The sequence below is a fragment of the Pelobates fuscus genome, chromosome 8, assembly GCF_036172605.1.
Source record: "Pelobates fuscus isolate aPelFus1 chromosome 8, aPelFus1.pri, whole genome shotgun sequence".
Taxonomy (NCBI): domain Eukaryota; kingdom Metazoa; phylum Chordata; class Amphibia; order Anura; family Pelobatidae; genus Pelobates; species Pelobates fuscus.
This window is the reverse complement of record NC_086324.1, coordinates 105,039,413-105,061,323: the sequence shown is the minus strand read 5'-3', so window position 1 is coordinate 105,061,323 and position 21,911 is coordinate 105,039,413. Positions and strand designations below refer to the sequence as shown.

The 21,911-nt window shown below is 40.9% G+C and overlaps 1 protein-coding gene across 1 annotated transcript; it reads left to right on the top strand.

The window, feature by feature from the left end:
- Window positions 1-225: 225 nt before the first annotated feature.
- On the top strand, window positions 226-13,699 carry HSPD1 (heat shock protein family D (Hsp60) member 1). Its single transcript, XM_063430215.1, has 12 exons — window positions 226-466; window positions 1,123-1,298; window positions 4,010-4,262; window positions 5,605-5,687; window positions 5,996-6,091; window positions 6,231-6,324; window positions 6,485-6,653; window positions 6,896-6,995; window positions 7,076-7,321; window positions 10,854-11,028; window positions 11,354-11,532; window positions 13,019-13,699. The coding sequence occupies exons 2-12, from the start codon at window positions 1,125-1,127 to the stop codon at window positions 13,178-13,180; spliced, it is 1,731 nt and encodes a 576-aa protein (XP_063286285.1). The 5' UTR covers window positions 226-466; window positions 1,123-1,124; the 3' UTR covers window positions 13,181-13,699.
- Window positions 13,700-21,911: the final 8,212 nt, after the last annotated feature.

Sequence of the window (21,911 nt, the reverse complement as noted above, 5' to 3'; positions counted from 1 at the left end):
GCGGGCGAATCGTATCAAACTCGAGCAGGGGACCCGCAGCGCAACCGGTTTCCTGCCGCAATCACCTTCTGCTGCTCTAAATACGAAAATAATTTAAAATCCAAACCCACGAAAAAGGGCTCGAGCGGATCACATCCGGGGCGCCTGTCAATGTCACCTCCGACCTTGGAAAACGGAGACGTTCCAGAACGTTCTGGAAATGGAGCCCGGGAACCTGCATGGACCATAAGCCATTACCAGAAACTGATAGGTCAGACCGAAGTATTGGCGTCACATGGGGGCGCTGTAATATAGCCATGCTCGCTCCGGGGCTGGGAGGAGGCCCGGACATTGATCATCACGTGACCGTGCAGGAGGTAGAAGGTCTGCTATCTGATTAGACTTTTCGTCAGTCTGCATTAGACACGTGTTTGAAAGTATCCTCTCTGTGTCTGCCTGTCCATTTAATTTACCATATAGCTATACGGTGAGTGCCTCCTGCGTGCGCCATGCATGTCTCCACAACTAGCGCTAAGTGTTTTATCTCTACGTAAAATGTTAGGTCTTTTTAATGTACACAACGGTTCCTGCACGCATTTCATTCAGAAATATATGTATATTTTATTATTATTAAGGGTTGTGTGTTTTTTTTTTTTTTATCCTTAAAACACGTGTTTTGCGTTTTGACCTTGTGTTTTGTTTTAATGTGAACTGAAGTTTTGAGCTTGGATGTAACTTTAAAAAAAATCTTAACTTTTGCAAATTCCTTTTTGGTAATGTTTAACATGCGAAAAAAAAAATAACCACAAAATACTCCCCTTTTATTTTCTTTTTCTCGAAAACTGATTTATTTGCAAAACTGATAAAAATATTTCTCATCCTTTTGTTTTCCAATGTTCTTGCCATTGACCCATAATATAACACGTGTAGATGCTTGCAGAACTGGTCAAATTTAAAATAACAATTATGGACAGTTTTATGTAATTTTGTTAATGTATTTTAGTAGCATGTAAAGCTGAATCATTCTTGTAATAAAGCTGGAAATTATACTCACAAAATATTCACGCTACTCTATAGAATAAGCATACATAATAGTGTAGATCTTGCAACTGGCGATTGACTTATGTATTGTCTCTTCTAAAGAAATGCTTCGTTTGCCAACAATTTTGCACCAAGTGAGGCCGGTGTCTTGGGCATTAGCACCTCATCTAGTCCGTGGGTATGCTAAAGATGTCAAATTTGGGGCGGATGCTAGAGCACTTATGCTGCAAGGTGTTGACCTTCTGGCAGATGCAGTGGCTGTTACCATGGGACCAAAGGTACGTCTCTTAGATACATCAAGTATCCAAAAAGTGGTCTCTTTGTGTCAAAATATTGTTTGCTTGCTGCCCTTTAGCATTATTTGTAAACTAACTAGTATTGTTTAAAAAAACAAAACAAAAAAAAAACACTTGATTATGTATTAATGTTTTGATATGTTATATGCATGCACAGCTATCAAGTAATTTCTGCAAAGAGCAATCCATCTCCCCCCTTTATTTTTTTTCCTCACATTCGTATTCATGATTCTTTGCTGGAAACATTGTATGTGATTAGAAGGTTCTGAATATCTCAAAGATCATGATTTACTGAGCTTGTGAAATCACTGGCAAGAAAAAAATGGCTTCTTGTGCTAGTGTGAGGGCATCACTGTAGGTTTTAAAAAACAAAACAAAAAAAAAGCACATTGGTAAACTTGGATTACCATCATTTAGCATATGTTCTGGAACACTTGCCCTTGAGTGACCTTGTATGTAATGTGATCAAAGAAAGAAGTAAAGCATTTAAACGTGTCAAGAAAATTAAAGCATGAATATTTCATATATTCCCTATTATATTGCTAACTGCTTACAACAGAATACTCTGCAACCATTTAGCCGAATCATATAGTAAAATACATTATTATACACACAACATAACAAGTGGAGTTATTGTTTGTCTTACTTTGCTTGTTATAGCAATGTTCTTTTGATAGACTGGCTAATTTGCTGACTGCATCTCACAATAACGGTTGTTTCCTGCCCTCTACTCTGTGACAAAGGTGTTTGTTGTTTTTTTGATGATTTAAGCTCTCATTATGGTCATAATTTCCTAAAGAATTGTAACAAACTACCATAGAACTATATCTGTAGGACAAATGTATTAGAATTTTCTCAGTGCTTCAAATAAGACTCGGTCATTGTGTACTGCCATTGGCTTGCATTTGCTGGTTTTCTCATATATTCAGTGAGCTGTCTGAGGTGCTACAAGTGACTGCAAGCATCTCTCCAAGCACCATAACTACTACAGGCTGTATGGTGGATATGGCCCATGAGCCTTGTTGCCATCCCACAGTAAGTAGCCAAACATTGTTAGTACTGCTTGACAACGTGCCTGGGTCTTGCCAGACACTCATGTCTGCCTTCTTTTCACTCGGTCTTTTCCAGCAGTATAGTTAAGATTGCTCTATAGCAGGGTTTACCAAGTGTGGGTCGCCGGATGATTCCCAGTTGGTCGTGCTGACCCTCACATCCAGTGCCGCCAGGTACTCAGACAGGCAGACTGGTGGGGCCCTCAGTCCATGACCGAGGCCCAACACCAGAAGTGGGGCCCGGCGGATGCCCTGTATGTCGCCGGGTCCCTCCATCAGTCTGCCCGAGAATGATCCCAGGATGGCAACACTCTGGGTGTTTGCGAGACCTCTATTACAGTCTGCAGCTCTGCACCCGGCAGAGCTGCAGACCGTAGAGTTAACCCACCGGATCACCAGGGAATTTATTCAATTAAAAAGAAAGGTGGGACACAGCCTGCCCTCCCCACTGTAACCCTTTCTCTCCCTGCCCCATCGCCCCAACACTGTAACCCTTTCTCACACTGCCCCCCTAAGCTGTCACCAGCACACACACTGTCACCCTCACCTCCTGTCCCTGTGTGTATATCTGTGTCCTTTTGCGTCAGTGTGTGTGTGTGTGTGTATATTTGTGTGTCCATGAGTATCTGTGCTTGGGAAACTCTGTGTATTTGCGTGTGTGGAAGTATATACACTGCACACAAATGTACACCAACATTCACATATACATTCTATACAAAAACATGCTTACATTCAAACACACATTGTGTATATGTATATTGTTATATACACAATATACAGACACTGCATCCACTACACATGTCCTGCAATCAAGCGCAAACATTACATACAATCACACCCCTGTATGAAAACATTAAAATTATATACAAACACCAACACTACACACAAAAGAACATCCGGATAATACCAGAAGGTATTAAATAGTTAAACCTCAAAGTCTTCAAGCTGGCGCCAGATTGCTCTCCACTGAACCCTGTTCGTGGCTTCCTCTCAGCTGACTCTCTCTCTCAGCTTATCAGTGGCAGAGCATTTGGGCACCAGCTTGAAGACGTTGGAGTTTAACCCCTTCAGGAAAACTGGTGCTGTGGAACAAATACACTTCTTTACGGTGAAAATGTTATGTTGCCCATTTTGTCCCTTTTTAAAGGAGCACTCCAGCCACCATAACCATTTAAACTCACTCAGATAGTTATGGGATCTGGCACCATTTGCCTTCTGGTGTTAAACTTGTTGGGAATATTTAACCCCACCCAGTACCCATCTGCTCTGCCCCTTGATCTCCTCCAGTATGTATTAAGGAAAATATTTCCTTGTCAGTATAGTGATATGTACATCTCCAAAGCATTCCTCTCAGTTGCTAACCCAGAGATCAGCTGATAGCATCTTTTGACTCTTAGCCTATGCCTGGCACTTAAGGAAATATCTTCCTCGTTCGGATTGGGTGGGAGTGATGAAGGAGAAGAGCAGATGAGTGCCAGGAGGACAACTTAGGGTATTAACAGTCCAAAAACTGTTAAGCCATGTGACTTGAATGAGATTAAGTTATGTGGACTGGAGTGTTTCATTAAGGACTTCTAGTTGTGTTATTTGCTGTAAATCACTGCCATGCCTTATTTTAAATTGGTGGCTTTTATTTTGTAGGGCAGAACTGTCATCATTGAACAAAGCTGGGGAAGCCCAAAAGTAACAAAGGATGGTGTCACAGTAGCAAAAGCAATTGATCTAAAAGACAAATATAAAAACATTGGTGCCAGGCTAGTTCAAGATGTAGCAAATAACACAAATGAAGAGGCAGGAGATGGAACTACAACAGCAACAGTCCTTGCAAGATCAATTGCAAAGGAAGGCTTTGAAAAGATCAGCAAAGGTGCAAATCCAGTAGAAATAAGAAGAGGTGAGTACTAAAATATGCATACAGCCATTAACCACGAGAAGGGAAAGTTGCATCTTTTTGTGATATATTTAGAATTGCCCAAAGCTAGATACCCAGATGTTTTGGAAATGGAACTTCCATGTGAGGGCTTACATCATAGGAGTTATAGTTCTGTAACATTTGTGGGTCTGTGTTTTTGGCATCCCTATCATGTCTTTGGCTATTAAAGGAACACTTTGGGCACCAGCAGTATTTAATTCCATATGATCTGTTTCGGCCTCCTGCTTGGATTTTCTCCATATTAAAATCTCTTCCGTTTTTGTTATAAATACTATACAGAAAAAGGACCGTAATATCTTTGAGGCAAAGTTGAGTCAGCTGTTCATCTTGCACTTCTATCTCATTGGCAAATGGTTTAAAGTTAAACATCTTCTCTGAAGTCTGCTGTTCATCGCTCACCACCTGCTCAACTTCTGCCAAAGAGCTGGACATTTTTAAGCAGGAGTTTGTTGGCCCTCCTGAGCTAAGCTGTGCTATGTAGAGATAGCTCATTGACTGTGCATTACCTGATTGCTCTCAGCCAGTGAGCTAAATCCCTATACTGCAAGCTTAAATCCAACAGAATGCTTATGGCCTTCTGTGTGACATAGTAAAAGTTGACCCTTGGCAGGAGTAGTGTAGTGGTTATGTTGCTTAGAGTGCATCATAGCCATTAAATAGTGGTGCTTGTATAACTTGAAATTATCATAAGGTAATCTATCCACCCTGTCTTTTTGTCAGTTTCTGAGCTGTTTGATAAACCTCACTTACCTAGCAACTCTGTAGCTAACCTGTTATTTAAGCTGTTGAAGAGGGGAAAAGCTCGTTAGCTACTCAGTAGAGCCCAGTTTTTTGGCAAACTGTTTAAGTAGTTTAATAGAAAACTGGGTATTGGCATATAAATGACCATTAGACTTTTAGCCTCACAGCTTAGAGGGCTTAATTCATGCATTTCTGCTCTAGGAAATAGCAAGTTGTAGAAGGCAAGTAACTCCATTCTAGGTCCGTCATGGCACATTTATGCAGATATACACAAACCTGCCCTATGCAAGAAGATAGCAGAAGTTCTACAGAAGAAGTTGCTGCCTAATCTAAATTACAGTTAAACTGAAACATTGATTAGGCTCTTTTTCTCTTAAAACTGAACTTGCTTGTGTGGATCAAGGACTAATGGCTTAGCTGTAGATACCACAGATGGCTCGATCTATTTGGGAGGGGGTTACGAAGGTATATGATCATGCTGAAAGCAGATAAGAACCAAATGGCTTAATTTAGCTAAAACCATTGAATAATTTTGTTAAAGTTTACTTTTGTCTATTGTAAGGTGTCATGTTGGCAGCTGATGCAGTAATTGCAGAGTTGAAGAAACAATCCAAGCCTGTTACAACACCTGAAGAAATTGCTCAGGTAATGAGATTGAAATAGTTGGTGTGTGTGTGTATAATAGGCTGAGTTCGTTTGTTGCCGTTGATCTTAGTGCTCTGTTAATCTCTGCCATCTAGATTGTTGTTAGGTTGTGTGAATTCCACGCTACCATTATGGCTGAGGTGGCATTCCTTAGGTGCCAGGAGAGCTATAGAGGGTTTTTGTTGAGTGTGTCCCAACCTGCTCCCTGGCACCCATATATTTTCCAAGGCTACACTAAATGAAGTGATTATCGTGCATAGAGTCCCAGTTTAAGTCTATGCCTTGTTTCACCATTCAATTTCTTACAGGTTGCTACCATCTCTGCAAATGGTGATCAGGAAATTGGCAAGATAATTTCCGATGCCATGAAAAAAGTTGGTCGTAAAGGAGTAATAACAGTCAAGGTAATTCTCTACAACAACTGATGTCTTCCTATATAGTACTTTATATTCTGTTGGAAATTGTTTGTATGTTTTATAAACAAACATACTTTGGCATTGACCTACTCACTAATATAGTCTGTTTCTTGACAAATATTTTCAGGATGGTAAAACTCTTCATGATGAGTTGGAGATAATTGAAGGGATGAAATTTGACAGAGGATACATATCACCGTACTTCATTAATACTACTAAAGGTAAATGTGCATAGTATGGCTAAAGTAGTTAACTATGTTCTACTAGATTTGGGCCTGGAGGGTTTTTTTGTGGGGTTTTCTTATTTTTATTAAAAAAATGTTTGTCTGTGGTGGGGGGGAGATTATTTTCCACTAATGTACAATTCTTGTTCTTGTCCAGGCCAGAAATGTGAATTTCAAGATGCATATCTCTTGCTCAGTGAAAAGAAGATTTCCAGTATTCAGTCTATTGTGCCTGCTCTAGAACTTGCCAATGCTCATCGTAAACCCTTGGTTATAATTGCTGAAGATGTTGATGGAGAGGCTTTAAGTACACTGGTTTTAAACAGGTGAACTCAATTATGCTAAAATTACTTATCAGAATGTAATTTATTATATTTATTTAGAATTCTCCATCTTGCTCTTATTCTAGCATGTAAAGTGTGTATTAAATTTTATTTTTAATTTTTTGTATTTATGCATTTGTTTTATAAGCAATTTACAGTTGGGAACACTAGGCTTAATTTTTTTTTTTTTTTAAAAGCCCCTACTGAAAATCTAATTAAACATTCTTACCTTGCTTATTTTTTAGGTTAAAAGTTGGTCTTCAAGTTGTTGCTGTGAAAGCTCCAGGTTTTGGAGATAACCGAAAGAACCAGCTGAAGGATTTGGCCATTGCATCTGGTGGAGTTGTAAGTGTGTGTGTTGCCTAAATGGATAGAAAAATGTAATATTTTTCAGACTACCTACGTTATTTTTATTTTACTTCTAGGTTTTTGGAGAAGAAGGATTAACGCTAAATATTGAAGACATTCAAGCTCACGACTTTGGTAAAGTGGGAGAAGTTATTGTAACTAAAGATGATACTATGCTATTGAAAGGCAAGGGTGACAAAGCACAGATTGAAAAACGTATTCAAGAAATTCTTGAGCAGTTGGAATCCACAAACAGTGAATATGAAAAGGAAAAATTTAATGAGAGACTAGCTAAGCTTTCTGATGGTGTTGCTGTCATCAAGGTAAGAACACTGCTCTGCGTATCAAAGTTAAACTGAAAACCTAAATAACAAAGACACATTCCCTGTTTTTGACATTTCTATAACTATTTCCAATTCAATGGCTTAAAAAAAAATCACGATAATAAAATGGTTCTTTATGGGAATACCTGAATGAAATTATATATTGACAGGACTCAAAATTTCCCATAGCCATTGGTGATTAAAAAGTTAGCCCTGATGATTAGAAATTCACTTATACTATGCCTTGCAGTGGTTAATTTTTTACATTCTATATAGTGGCCAAGCACTATACAATTTTAAGCCCTGATATTTACATATCCCACATAGTGACATAGTGTGAGAAAGATAAATTGTTCTGTGTTGTCCTTTTTCTTTTCTTTGCTCTTTTTGCAGCTCTCTCCCTCCACCACAAATTCCTTCAGGCAGGTATTCTTAATTTCTGGTATTTCCTTCCTGTCTGCCCTCCCTTTTACTAGGACTGCTTTGTCGTGGACCAGGTGTGCAAGCCTGTGGTAGCCCTCGCTTTGGGTTTCATAGTGAAACTTTGCACATATATACCAAGGTCTTATTTTTTTTATTTAATATTTTTGCTGTGCCGGTCATGCCACAACAGCATTTACAGGTTCATTCAGCATTGTTAAACAGAGATTGTGACATGTTTTGCTTGCACATTTTTTGGTAATTTAAGTGAGATTGTGTGAGGTTATTCATGCTGTATACAGATTAGTTTGTGTAAAGTAGTGCTATATAAACGTTAAGAACAAGCTATTCCGAGAGTCAACATAATCAGTAAGCGTGGTTATAAAGCGAAAGTGGGAGATTATCCTTGCCATCTATAGTGTGGGTGAGCGTGTATAAGCCATAATATACTTAAGATTAACAGTGTCCACATTAGGGTTGTCAGAGTCCATGCTGCTAGTAGGCTTCATTAGATGGGCTGGTGGGTGCGTGATTTGCTGTCCTCAGCCAATATCTTGTGCATACCGCAGTGGGGGGGCCGGTTCCAGGTTGGCCTTGACAGTGCCCTTCTCCGATGTGCGGTAACGTGAGTCGCGCTGTTTGTCGTGCAGACGTTTGCGGCATGGCATGACATGACCCTGTCTCTTTGGCTCCAGGCTGTAAATGGAGCTAGCGCCCTCTGTCCGTGGTTCCTCCTCCATCGTGAGGCTGGATTGCGCGTCCCCGGCTCGCGGTCTTTCCCGTGAGTGGTCGAACTGCGGCCTGGAGATTTCTCCAGTTGGGCTCCCAGCCCGGAAGAGGGACAGGTATCTGCTGCTACTCTGCAGGTAGGTTCTGTCTTGGGAGTGGTAGGCAGGTCCAAGGGGGCGGGGAGGGGGTCCTGGAAGCTAGGCTCTGCCCCCATATATACCAAGGTTAATCCTTTTGCTACCGGAGTTGTAACTCCACCTCTGGCAGTATTATTAGCAAGCTTGTGACAAGAGCTGGCTAATATCAGCTGTGTGCATATTCCTATCAAGAGGGGCATTCAATGGCTGAGAGTGATCAGCTGACACACTCTGCTAAGGAATGAGTGGCAGGATCCTCACTCTGCTCTGCAGAAGTCTGTCGAGCCTGCTGCATAGGAAACCTGGCATGGACAAAGGTAATGGGGCAAACTGTTAGTAGGGAACGGTGCCAGGGTGTTCTGGGCATCATAACTGTATAGCATGACTGGAATAACTCCAGTGGCGGAACTAATGCTGGTGCAGCTGCACCACGTTGTGCACGCTTTGGGGGCCCATGCACCAAGGTCCACCCAATGGGTATTACTGCTAAACAGGGTCCCAGTCGGCGCTGTGGCACTTTAAGAGCCTGACTGGGCCCCTGCACTATCGGCACGTCTCATCGGGGGCCCGGTCGGGTGTTTCGGCCCTTTAATATGTGCTGTTGGGAAGGGACTATCTCTCACTTCCTCCCAGCCTACAGGCTGCATGGGCTGGGACCACAGAAAGCACTAAGAAGGGAGGAGGGAGTTCTGTAGGCAGAGATCCTCAGACTCCCATCAGCGGCAGCCAGCCCCAGAGAGTCCCCTCCATGCAATTAAAAGGTATGGAAGCAGGGGGTGGTTAATAAATTGCCATATGTGTCAGTCTGTATATGTGCGTGTCAGTATGTTTATGCCAGTATATTTTGTCTGTGTGACGAGAGCAATCTCGCCACATTGCATTGGAGAAGCCTGGCTGCCCGCCTGCTGCCTTTGGACTATGGCCCTGGGAGATTAGGCCCTTTAAAAACAGTATTCGGCCCTAACAGAGTGCATGTCACTCATTCTGGCCCTTTAAATACAGTGGGGTCATTCAGTACTTGCCCTGTGTGAGCGGTGATACCCCAGATAGCTATGCCATGGAGCCTATTCATATAATGAAAGACTATGGGAAAGACTTTAGCTCCATGGCAATTGAACTGTGTGAATAGGATCTGAGCGCTATTCGGTAGTTTTGTGCGCTCAGATCCCAGCTATCTGGGGCTATGTGAAATGTCTGTGTGTTATGTGTAAAAGGTGACTTTCTGTATTTTAAAGTGTTTTATGTCTTTTTGCAACCATGTGCTCAATGGAGTCTACCTCTATCCCTGGATAATTGGATTACTTTCCCCATTGTCTCCAGGATAGAGGCCTCTGTAAAACCGGTCTGAGCCGGAAAACCATGCTGGCAGTTTTTTTTTTTTAAAAGATACTTTACTAACTTTTGAACCCCTGGTCTGATTCATGCCATTTTTTTAATATGTTGTTCCCCTGAATGGATTGATTGTGGATATGTATTTTTATGTGAATGTGATGTATGGTTTTAGAGTTATGAAAGTTGGGTAGAAAGTATGTTTAACTGTATGTATAATTGAGTTTCCTCTCAGGATAAGGGGAGGGAATCTGGGATGTAACTGTGATGTGATTGGTTGTTTTATCCCTCCCTGTGGGCAGTCCTGTATTTGCAACAACTGTAATAAAAACCAGGCTGGGTGTGCCAGCACCTCAGACCACTGCTTGACCTTCAACACAGAGCCTTGTCTCGTTCTTGGGGGGATTCACTGTATGCTGATAGACTGACTGCCAGGAGTGTAAGCCACTTGGGAGCTTTTCCTGTTCGTCTGCTAGCAGCTATTTGTGAGGTTTCCAGTTTGGAGTGCTATTTTGTATCCAGTTCAGGAGTTTGGTGTTCTGCAGTAGCTGTGCCTGTCTCTCAGAAAGGGGCATATTGCCTAAACGGATTTTAACCCCTTGTCTGCTGAAACGGTCCGTTACAGTCTGTATGCCAGTATGTGTCAATGAGTTATCTGTGTGTGTGTCTTTGTAGGTATAGGTTTGCATCAGTGTGTCTAATAAGGGGGGACTCAAAATAATTTCTTGCAATAGTTCCACCACCGAGTAACTCTTTAACACTATGCAAACATACTGTTGTATAAACACCTACAAATGCTGTATGTAATGTTTGACAGTGCTTTAACTTGCTACTTGCTTGTAGCAAATAACTGTTGAAATGGCATCTAATACTTAAGCAATTTAATAATTTTTTTTTTTTAATTCCTGACAATCAAGGTTGGCGGCACTAGTGATGTTGAAGTAAATGAAAAGAAAGACCGTGTAACGGACGCATTGAATGCAACACGAGCAGCTGTAGAAGAAGGAATTGTTCTTGGTGGTGGATGTGCATTACTTAGATGTATTCCAGCTTTGGATTCTCTTTCTCCAGCCAATGATGATCAGAAAATAGGTATTTTGTATTGTATTTCTGTGTGTGTGTATTTTTGGAGACCTATTTTGACCACTCTTGTTCATAGTAGTCAAAGATAATTGGAGCTGGAGCTTTCTGTAACACCTCCTTTTCAGCTTAGAAATGGCCAACTTCATGAAAAGAGCACACTGATCATAATAGTAGTTGCACCTATGTTAGAGTGGAAAGGCACAGATACATGGAATTACCCATGACATCTACTCCAGTGTTAATCAGGAATGTTTTGGAAAAATGTCAGTATTACTTGGCCTGTAAAGATCATTGTTGATGATGCATATCCAAAAAACTTGTATTTTGTTTGCAGGAATTGAAATTGTGAGACGAACTCTTAAGATCCCTGCAATGACCATAGCCAATAATGCAGGCGTAGAAGGGTCACTGATTGTAGAAAAAATCTTACAGAGCCCATCAGAAATTGGATATGATGCAATGCAATCTGAATTTGTAAATATGGTGGAGAAAGGCATTATTGACCCCACAAAGGTGAGGATTTTGGAAAATTGTAAAGCTTCAGCTTTTATAACCTATTACAGGACAGTAGATTGTGTTCCGTCCCCCCCCCCCCAATCTACCCACTTACTGCTGTGGTGATCAGCTGCTGAATTGAGTCTGCAAGGTAGAGGTCTATATTAAAAACTGCTAAAAATAAATAAATAAAGGGAACACAAAAATAACATCCTAGATCTGAATGAATTCTTCAGAAATACTGCTGACACACTCCAGCCACATGAGGTCTAGCATTGACTTGCATTAGGAGGAACCCAGGGCCAGCCGCACCAGCATATGGTCTCACAAGGGGTCTGAGGAGCTCATCTCTGTACCTAATGGCAGTCAGGCTACCTCTGGCAAGCACATGGAGGGCTGTGCAGCCCCCCCAAAGAAAGGCCACCCCACACCATTACTGACCCACTGCCAAACCGGTCATGCTGGAGGATGTTGCAGGCAGCAGAACGTTCTCCACGGCATCTCCAGACTGTAACGTCTGTCACATGTGCTTAGTGTGAACCTGCTTTCATCTGTGAAGAGCACAGGGCGCCAGTGGCGAATTTGCCAATCTTGGTGTTCTCTGGCAAATGCCAAATGTCCTGCACAGTATTGGGCTGTAAGCACAACCCCCACCTGTGGACGTCGAGCCCTCATCCCACCCTCATGGAGTCTGTTTCTGACCGTTTAAGCAGACACATGCACATTTGTGGCCTGCTGAAGGTCATTTTGCAGGCCTCTGGCAGTGCTCCTCCTGTTCCTCCTTGCACAAAGGCGGAGGTAGCGGTCCTGCTGCTGGGTTGTTGCCCTCCTACGGCTTCCTCCACGTCTCCTGATGTACTGGCCTGTCTCCTGGTAGCTCCTCCATGGTCTGGACACTATGCTGACACACAGCAAACCTTCTTGCCACAGCTCGCATTGATGTGCCATCCTGGATGAGCTACCGGAGTCACTTGTGTGGGTTGTTGACTCCGTCTCATGCTACCACTAGAGTGAAAGCACCGCCAGCATTCAAAAGTGACCAAAACATCAGCCAGGAAGCATAGGAGCTGAAAAGTGGTCTGTGGTCACCACCTGCAGAACCACTCCTTTGATGGAGGTGTCTTGCTAATTGCCTATAATTTCCACCTGATGTCTATCCCATTTGCACAACAGCATGTGAAATTGATTGTCACTCAGTGTTGCTTCCTAAGTGGACAGTTTGATTTCACAGAAGTGTGATTGACTTGGAGTTACATTGTGTTGTTTAAGTGTTCCCTTTATTTTTTTTGAGCAGTGTATATAGTTCCTCCACTATCAGACTTACTATAGTAAGTTCTACAAGTTTAAACTGAGTAATACCAGCTCTGTTAAAGATCTCTATCCAAGACATTTGTTTCATTGTGTTGGCAGTTTTAAAGAAACAAAAAACCCTTTCCTTAAGGGGATATGTCATTAACTACATGTAGAATGTGTACATAAATATGAAATGTCCTCTTCATCCTAGGTTGTACGAACCGCTTTAATGGATGCAGCTGGTGTGGCATCACTCTTAACAACTGCTGAAGCAGTTGTGACAGAAATTCCTAAGGAAGAGAAGGATCCTGGAATGGGAGGCATGGGTGGAATGGGAGGCATGGGTGGTGGCATGGGAGGAGGAATGTTCTAAAGAACCTTCTGAGCAAAGAACTCTTCTACTGCCATGTCTTTATCATGATTGAGAGCACTAAAGTGTTCTGAATAGAAGATGTGAAGATTATGAGCTTGGAGGCTCATGTTTGCATACCGTGGAAAGTCAGTTGGGATAACGCACTTGTTTACTGCTGTCATAAAACATGCTTTCACATAATTTATGTATTTTTGGAATACCTTTGTACATTCCTTATTGGGTGCCTGTACCAACGTCTGTCAATCTACTAAATTACAATTCCTTTTTTTTTTTTTCCTTGTTTTAAAGATTAAAGGTCCTAATAGTTTTGTTTTCAATTAATTTCCAGGCGACTACTGTCCAACTATCCGTATAAATATGCTGTTTGGCAACTGAAGTAACTGGTCATGTGTGTGTATATACAAGTCTACACTTAAGTAGTGATGCGTTCCATTGCATTATGTTTTTAGGGATTATAAAAACAATTACTGGAGATAAACCTTGTAAACATTACAAATAAAAGTAATACATGCTATGGTCTATTGGAATTTGAGTTATTTGAGTTTCAAAAGTGCATCATTCGTCCGTTTCACCCAGAATTGTAGAATGTGACCTGTTGGTTGGAGTGAACATTATTGAATTAACTGTTGGTTTGTAAAACCTCCTCCAATTTAGTCTAGAATTAGAGTAGGTGCATTTAAAAATGTGAAATTCAACATTCTGTAAATGGGATTGATTTGGCGATATTAAATGATTTGAAGATGGTAATAAATGTACTTAGTAAAAATGTGCATAGCCTGCAACTGTAGGGGCTGATGAGGTACTGTCTCCGCTGTAGACTTTATGAATATGTATAGACATTTTGGGCTTCAGTTTTTAAATAATGTCATAGAACTATTTTTAAAAAGTACAAAAGCAGGCTGCAAAAGGCACATTTAAGTAAAAATAGCACAATGAAAGTACATTTGATAGCTCATGGTCTCTTTTCATAATGTATTTCTCAAAACCTTAAAGGACCACTATAGGCACCTAGACCACTTAAGCTCAATTAAGTGGTCTGGGTGCCAGGTCCCTCTAGTTTTAACCCTGCAGCTGAAAACATAGCAGTTTCAGAGAAACCCCTATGTTTCACTGAGGGTTAATCCAGCCTCTAGTGGCTGTCTTACTGACAGCCGCTAGAGGCGCTTCCGCAATTCTCACTGAAAATCAGTGAGAAGATGCTGGACGTCCATAGGAAAGCACTGAGTAATGCTTTCCTATGGGCGGTTTGGATGCGCATGCGTCTCTTGCCGCGCATGCGCATTAGGAGCTGATGGCGGGGGATGGAGAGTTTCCCAGCGCAGAGGGAGCCCGGTGCTGAAGGGGGTCCTAATCCCTTCAGCCCAGGGGAGAGTGGGGGACCTAATGACCCTATAGTGCCAGGAAAATGAGTTTGCGGGGGGAAGGAAGCACAACTTCTGATTGGCTTACTTGTACTTTGTAGGTCCAATGAGAGGTTATTATAAACTCTGCACCACCTAGAATTGCCAGTACTGCCTTTTGTCTGTATTCCTTAGAATCTTATTTGAAGTACAGTCAAGAGGTAAATTATTGGCTGAGGGTAGTCATGTCTGTGAACATGCTCTAAAGTTTAGTTGGCAAGATGGTTTATGTTACACTTTTTATTTATTTTATATATACAGTAAAAACTGAGTGTCACAAGTGCACTCGGAAAACATGGATTAAACGTGTTGAATACAGTAAGTGTCGAATAAACAGTTGCACCATTTTTCACTGGTTAAGTGAATTCAAAGTGCCTTTTTTTGGGAGGGTGGGGGGTGATGAGTTAAGTGGGTGACTGTATGCAGCTGGAAGCAGCAGGAGCCGGAGCTTGAATAGATGAATGACTGCGAATAGGTAGTGGACACGCTGAGATACCGAGGAAAGTAGCGCTTGCAGCCCGTGTTAAAACAGAATCCTGCAAGGAAGGATAAGAAAAAGGACCAGAAAAAGAAACAAGTTTATTCTCCCCTGTAGATAGAACCTATAAAGAAAAAAAACAAGATAATACTGCGTTATATTCATAAAGATAAGAATCCATAAAAAAAACTCTCCCAGACAAACAGAAAATTACATAACTGCAGATTTTCTGAAGCACTGCCTAGAAGCTCAACTTGAAGCAATAACTAATCAAACAACTAAAAAATACAGAAGAAATAAAAAAACAGATTTGTTAGATTACACATAAATGAAGAAAAAAAAAATTATAACCTTAGAAGATCAAAAAGAACAGTTAAAGGGACACTCCAGGCACCCAGACCACTTCTGCTCATTGGAGTGGTCTGGGTGCCAACTCCCACTACTCCTAACCCTGTAAGTGTAATTATTGCAGTTTTCTATAAACTGCAATAATTTACCTTGCAGGGTTAACTCCACCTCTAGTGGATGTCTACTAGACAGCCACTAGAGGTCTCTTCCTGGTCCATAGCACAGGAAACCTGTGTTAGAGCGTCGCTGGACGTCCTCACGCTGTGTGAGGACCTCCAGCGTCGCTCAAATCCCCATAGGAAAGCATTGAAATTCGTTTTCAATGCTTTCCTATGGGGAGACCTAATGTGCATGCGTGGAATTGCCGCGCATGTGCATTAGGTCTCCTCGGCCGGTAGGCGGGATCAGTCTCGGAGCAAGTAGGAGGAGCGGCGAGGGACATCGCCGCTGCCTCAGGTAAGTGACTGAAGGGGGTTTCACCCCTTCAGTAACTGGGGATTGGTGGGTGGGAGGGAGAGGGACCCTCCAGTGCCAGGAAAATGGATCGTTTTTCTGGCACTGGAGTTTCCCTTTAAATATAAAACTGAGAAGCATGGAAGCTAAACTCTGAGAGTTAGAGGACCATTCAAGAAAAAACAATCTCAGAATCCGAAATGTACCAGAGTCAGTCACTCAAGCTAAAATTCCTGATTTTTTTTTAGTAAACTATGGATCGCTTTAAAACTAGATGTGTCAAAATACAATATCAAGGGGCGGAGCTTGACCATCAGCCTGAGCAGACGCCATGCTTGCAAGCTCCTCCGAGCAAACACCAAAAATCTTAAATCAAAAGCTACCAGCTAAGACCCTCAACATTCCCGAGGTGATAGATGCCTTTTTTTTTTTTTTTTTTTTTAAACCGAAGACCCAGCCCGGACGGAAAGCCGGGGCCTACCCCACGTTGTCCCTGCCGAGCCTGGAAACGCTCCTACTACAGCGGGTAAATGACAACCCCCCCCCCCTCCCCTAGCAATCACCCGACGCCATAACCCATACACCAGCAATGGGCCGCCGCTCGCAGAAGACAGCAGAACATAGAGATATTGGGACGATGTTCCAGAGACCTGTACAGCCCCAATCCACACAGCACGCCGCCAGTACATGGCCCAACACCCACTCTCATTCAAACGAGCAAACAGAGGCTGCACAGCCGACGGACACTCACCTGAAGCTTACCGAAGCTCCCACAGACTCCACACCAACTACCAGACAAGATCTAAAGGTCCTGTTGGCGGACTTTCATAAAATACTTGCTGCTGACATGAAGGCCATCACAGACCGGGTACAGGCTTCGGAGAGGGACATTGCAGACGTCCAAACACAGATGCACGAGCTCCAGACCTCGGTCCAACAAATCTGGTCCCATCAAACAGCCATCTCAGTACAACTAACGGCCATGGAAGACCGCCACCGCCGCACCAATATTAAGATAAGGGGCATACCAACCGCAGTCACAGTGGACGAGCTCCCTTACTATGTCAGACAGTTACTGACCTCCCTCCTGCCACATGCGGTGGCCAAAAAACTGACAACTGAGGAAATATACGGCGGATGTAAACTCACTCTATACAATTTATAGAGCATGCCAGGGGTTGTGAAGCCACTAAACACTTTCTTGATGACGCAGGAAAATTTCCTGAGTCTCAAATAAGTTTTATTCTGGAGGGGATCAACTGGATCCTGAATAATAACTATTTTTGGTTTAATGGTAATTTTTATTTACAAGTCTGTGAAACGGCGATGGGCACCAGGTTTGCACCTAGTTACGCTAATTTATTTATGTCCTTTTGGGAACATAAGTTTATCTTTGGAGATCATAGATGGGGTGCAAACCTGATGACCTATCGCCGTTACATAGATGATATTTTCTTTATTTGGAAGGGCAACAGTGAGTCTTTGTTTTTTTGAACACTTAGAGAACAAGAATTGGGGCATTAAACTTACTAAAAATTCAGTGGAATTTCTGGACTTAATAGTGTTTTCTTCAATATATATATTTAAGACAAGCACTTTCTTTAAGAAAGTAGATGTTAATAGCTACATCCAACAAACTAGTTGTCACTATTCACCCTGGCTTTCAAATGCACCAAAAGCACAGCTGTTAAGGATAAAACACAATTGCACGGACACAACTGTGTTCCAAGAACAGGCTCAAAAAATCATCAAAGATTTCTCCGAAAAGGGCTATCATAGAGAGTTATTACAGACAGCATATTATGAAACCTCATTTAGAGAGAGAGAGTCTTTATTAGAGTACAAATCCAAATCTACTACACTTGGAAATAATGGGATACCTTTTATATGTGATTTTAATGCTCAGGGCAAACAAGTGAAGAAAATAATTTCCAAACATTGGCCCATTTAAAAAAAAATTACGAAACACTAAATGTACTTTTGCCAGATAAACCTAGAATAATATATAGGGGGGGGGGGGGGGAGGGAGAGTACCAAATTTACGTAATAGTTTCGCGAATAACCTCATAAATACAATAGGTAAAAATCCATTTAATGAACCCATGGGCTTTTACGGCTGTGGGGTATGTGGAGCATGTAGGAATACGAACAGTAAAAAAAGAGAAATCAGGGAATTTGTACACCCAAAGGACTCGAAAAAACATTTTAAAATCAAAAACATTATTACTCTAAGAAAATAGTGTATATGATCATCTGTCCATGTGGACTATTATATATTGGACGCACTATCCACCCCTTACAAATTAGAATACAGGAGCATATAAGAATGTAAGGAATGTTTTTCTCAAACATAGTTTATCTCTCCATTTTAAGAATTTCAACAATAGTGATCCCAGTAAAATACATTTTTTGGGAATTCAAAAAGTAACCCCAAATTGGAGGGGTGATGATTTAATTAAAAGGATGGGACAAGCAGAAATACGCTGGATATTCAACTTGGATACCTTACAACCAAGTGGTTTGAACAGTGATTTTGAACTTTGTCATTTTTTTATAAAAATATTTTCTTATTTACATTATTGCTGACTTTTTATCATAGTATTTTTAATATAGTATTTTTTTATATAGTATTTTTCAATCTAGTCCAATCCTTTTAGGTTCATTTATTTGTGTATAAGATACTGTTATGTGATTCTTTTGAGAAATGTGACATGGTTTACATTTTTTGTATATACAAAAAACACTATTGTGCAAATAAATGCCTAATAGTGCAAAAGAGTGTGGAGCGCTTTAGCAGTAAACAAAACACTTACTCCTGTGTTATTCAGGAGATATGTAGAAATAGTCCAGACATCCTTGTTTATCCACGGTAGATTAACAACCTCGGAAATGGAAACAAAAGCAGAAAAGGGAAGCAGTGCTAACCCTAGTGTAGAAATCCTTTAAACAATGGTATAGTTAAATGTTGGTGACAATTAGCTTCTCACCTTGTCTGGAGCCAGTAACCAGGCTCCAAGTATGCAGACGTGGTGTCAAATATAGAGTGACACAACCCTTCTTTGCAGCAGCTTAAATATTGCACTAATCCACTTGATTTAGAAATCTAACATTTATTGTGTATACAACTTTAAAACAATAAAATCAATACTCAAGTGTCAGTGCTCCGTCCAAGACGCGTTTCGCCTGTGTAATTCGGCTTTATCAATTGGTACAAACATGCTGCAAGTATAAACTTTAAATATCACCTACTGGTAGTTGATTGGTGCATGGCGTCCGTGATACATCCAATCACGGCGCTCATGTTAGTGGGAGTGTAGGGACACAGCTGCTGATGATAATTCCGGTATCGTGACGGAAGTGAAACCTCTTGTGTGCGTCCGTCCCACAATACTGATAAGTCCGGGGAGTGTTGTAGCTCCTCCAAATGTCCGAAAATGTCTCATCCTGCTTCCTATCGTGACGTGGGCGTGTTGATCCGCACGATAGGAGTCGGCCATTTTTCTTGAGGGCAATGTGCTGGAAGTCAGTGTTCATATGTGGTCCAGTATAAATCCAATATTAAAACATGTTTAAATATGGTGAATTCTCAGAGGACATAGTCATAATAAGAGAGGAGAGATAAAAAGAAGAAAGAAGTTGGTGTTTTATCCAAAGTAAGGGAATACAACAATAAAAAATCCCTTCTCATATACATATCCCCACTGTGTAAATATATATCATAGTGACATCATTATTCAATCAATACAGAAGTGCATAGTGTGGAACTGGAATGGTGACTTCATACATTTAAAGGCATATACAAGTAAAAAATATGTATATTAAAAATATATAAAAAATATATATAAAAGTTAAAAATCACTATTAATATGAATAAATAAAATTATAAAAAGTGACAAATCTCAAAGTCATCATTCAGTCCGTGGGGTTGCATAGTATCCAAATTAAATATCCATTTCATCTCTGTTGGTCCTATGGTCTTAATTAAATCACCCCCTCTCCAGTTTGTGGAAACCCTTTGAATACCCATGAATTCCATATGGCTGGGGTCACAATTGTGTCTCTCTTTAAAATGCATAGAGACACTATGTTTTTCAAAACCGTTCTTTATGTTACGTATATGTTCTTGAATACGTGTATTCAATGTTCTAATGGTCCTTCCTACATAGGTTAACTTGCATGGGCAAGTGATTTTATATATAACCCTTGTGGAATGGCAGGTAATGAGTTGTTTCATTTTAAACTTTTTTCTGATGTCCCTGGGATGAGTAAATTCCCTTATTACCCGTCTTGAGCTTTTAGTATTCCTACAGGCTCCGCAGGAGCCACACCCATAAAATCCATTAGCCTCATTAAAAAAAGATGTGTTGGCAGTAGTACTTTGTAATGTTAGGTGGTTATGTACTAAACTGCTACTCAAGTTTCGTGCCCCTCTATAAGTGATCATCGGTGTATCAGGAAGTATAGAATGAAGAACAGGATCATTTTTTAGAATCGGCCAATACTTTTTAATTATTCTCTTAAGCTGTTTACTGTTACTATTAAAGTCACAGATGAAGTTAAGCCCCTGGTATTGTGTCTCCGTTTTTTTATCCTTATATACAAGTAGGTCGCTCCTATTTTTCAATTCTACCTCACCATAAGCCTTCTCCAACAATTTATTACTATACCCTTTCTCTTTAAAATCGTGAAGTATTTTAGTAGATTGTTCCTTAAATTTTATATTATCAGCGCAATTGCGTTTAATTCTTAAGAGTTGGGCTTTGGGGGCGTTCAACAGCCAAGGGGAGAAATGGCAGCTGTTCTCCCCTATATAGCTGTTGACGTCCACCTTTTTAAAAAAGGTGCAAGATTTAAGGACATTCTCCTCCACATATATGTTGAGGTCCAGGAGGTTTTGCTAAAGTGACTAGTGAGTACAATTCCCCAATCATTGGTATTCAAGTGAGATAAAAAAGCATTGAGAGACGACTCATCGCCCTTCCAAATAAAAAATATATCGTCAATGTAACGACGATAGGTGACGAGGTTTGCGTCCCATCTATGGTCACCATAGATAAACTCCTGTTCCCAGTGCGACATGAACAGGTTCGCATAGCTGGGCGCAAACCTCGTCCCCATCGCCGTTCCACATATTTGTAAATAAAATTGGTCACCAAACCAAAAATAATTGTTCTTTAAAATCCACTCTATCCCCTCAATGATAAAATCAACCTGTTTATTAGAGAATTTCTTAGAGTTTTCCAAAAAGTGTCTCGTTGCTCTGCATCCTTGTGTGTGGGAAATAATAGTGTATAATGAACTAACGTCCGATGTTACCAAATAATAATCAGTATCCCAGGTGACCTGTTGGATAATCTGTAGGATGTTCATAGTGTCTCTCAAATAACTCTGGCAGGTACTGACAATGGGTTGTAAACACTTGTCAATATACTGTGACAACCTGTTAGAGATGGATCCTATCCCCGAGACAATTGGTCTCCCGGGTGGTTTATCTTTATCCTTATGGATCTTGGGGAGATAGTAAAAGACTGGAATCTTAGGATGTTGTACTTTTAAAAATTTATATTCTCTTGGATTTAAAATCTCATCCATTTTTCCTCTCTCAATTAAATCATTATAAGTATTTCTAATCTCTGTTGTGGGATCCTTGTTCAGGGTTTGATATGTGTGATGGTCATTTAGTAGTCTAGAGATTTCCTGATTGTAATCATCTATGTCTAGGATGACAATACCCCCCCCCCCCCCTTGTCGGCCGGTTTTATGACGATTGTTTGGTCCTCTCTTAATTGTTTGAGGGCCTGTCTCTCTTTAAAACTTAAATTCTGTTTGTTGGGTCTGAGTTGTTTTATTTTGTTGACATCACTCATCACCATTTTTTCAAAGGTGGTCATCTCACCAGAGATGCAACACCTTGGAAAGAAGGTGGATTTTTCTTTCAGATCCGTGTGTATAATATCGGTGTCTAACCGAATCCCTGGGTTTTCACCAATGGGATTTTTGAGAAAAAAAATTTTGAGACAAAGTTTCCTTTTAAACCTATTCAGATCCAAGT

What these genes read in the sequence shown, in the direction of transcription:
- HSPD1 (XM_063430215.1), top strand. Translation starts at nt 1,125, where the DNA reads ATGCTTCGTTTGCCAACAATTTTGCACCAAGTGAGGCCGGTGTCTTGG. An exon ending in AAGGAGTAATAACAGTCAAG is followed by an intron (nt 6,092 to 6,230) that starts GTAATTCTCTAC and finishes AAATATTTTCAG; the next exon opens with GATGGTAAAACTCTTCATGA. An exon ending in AGTACACTGGTTTTAAACAG is followed by an intron (nt 6,654 to 6,895) that starts GTGAACTCAATT and finishes CTTATTTTTTAG; the next exon opens with GTTAAAAGTTGGTCTTCAAG.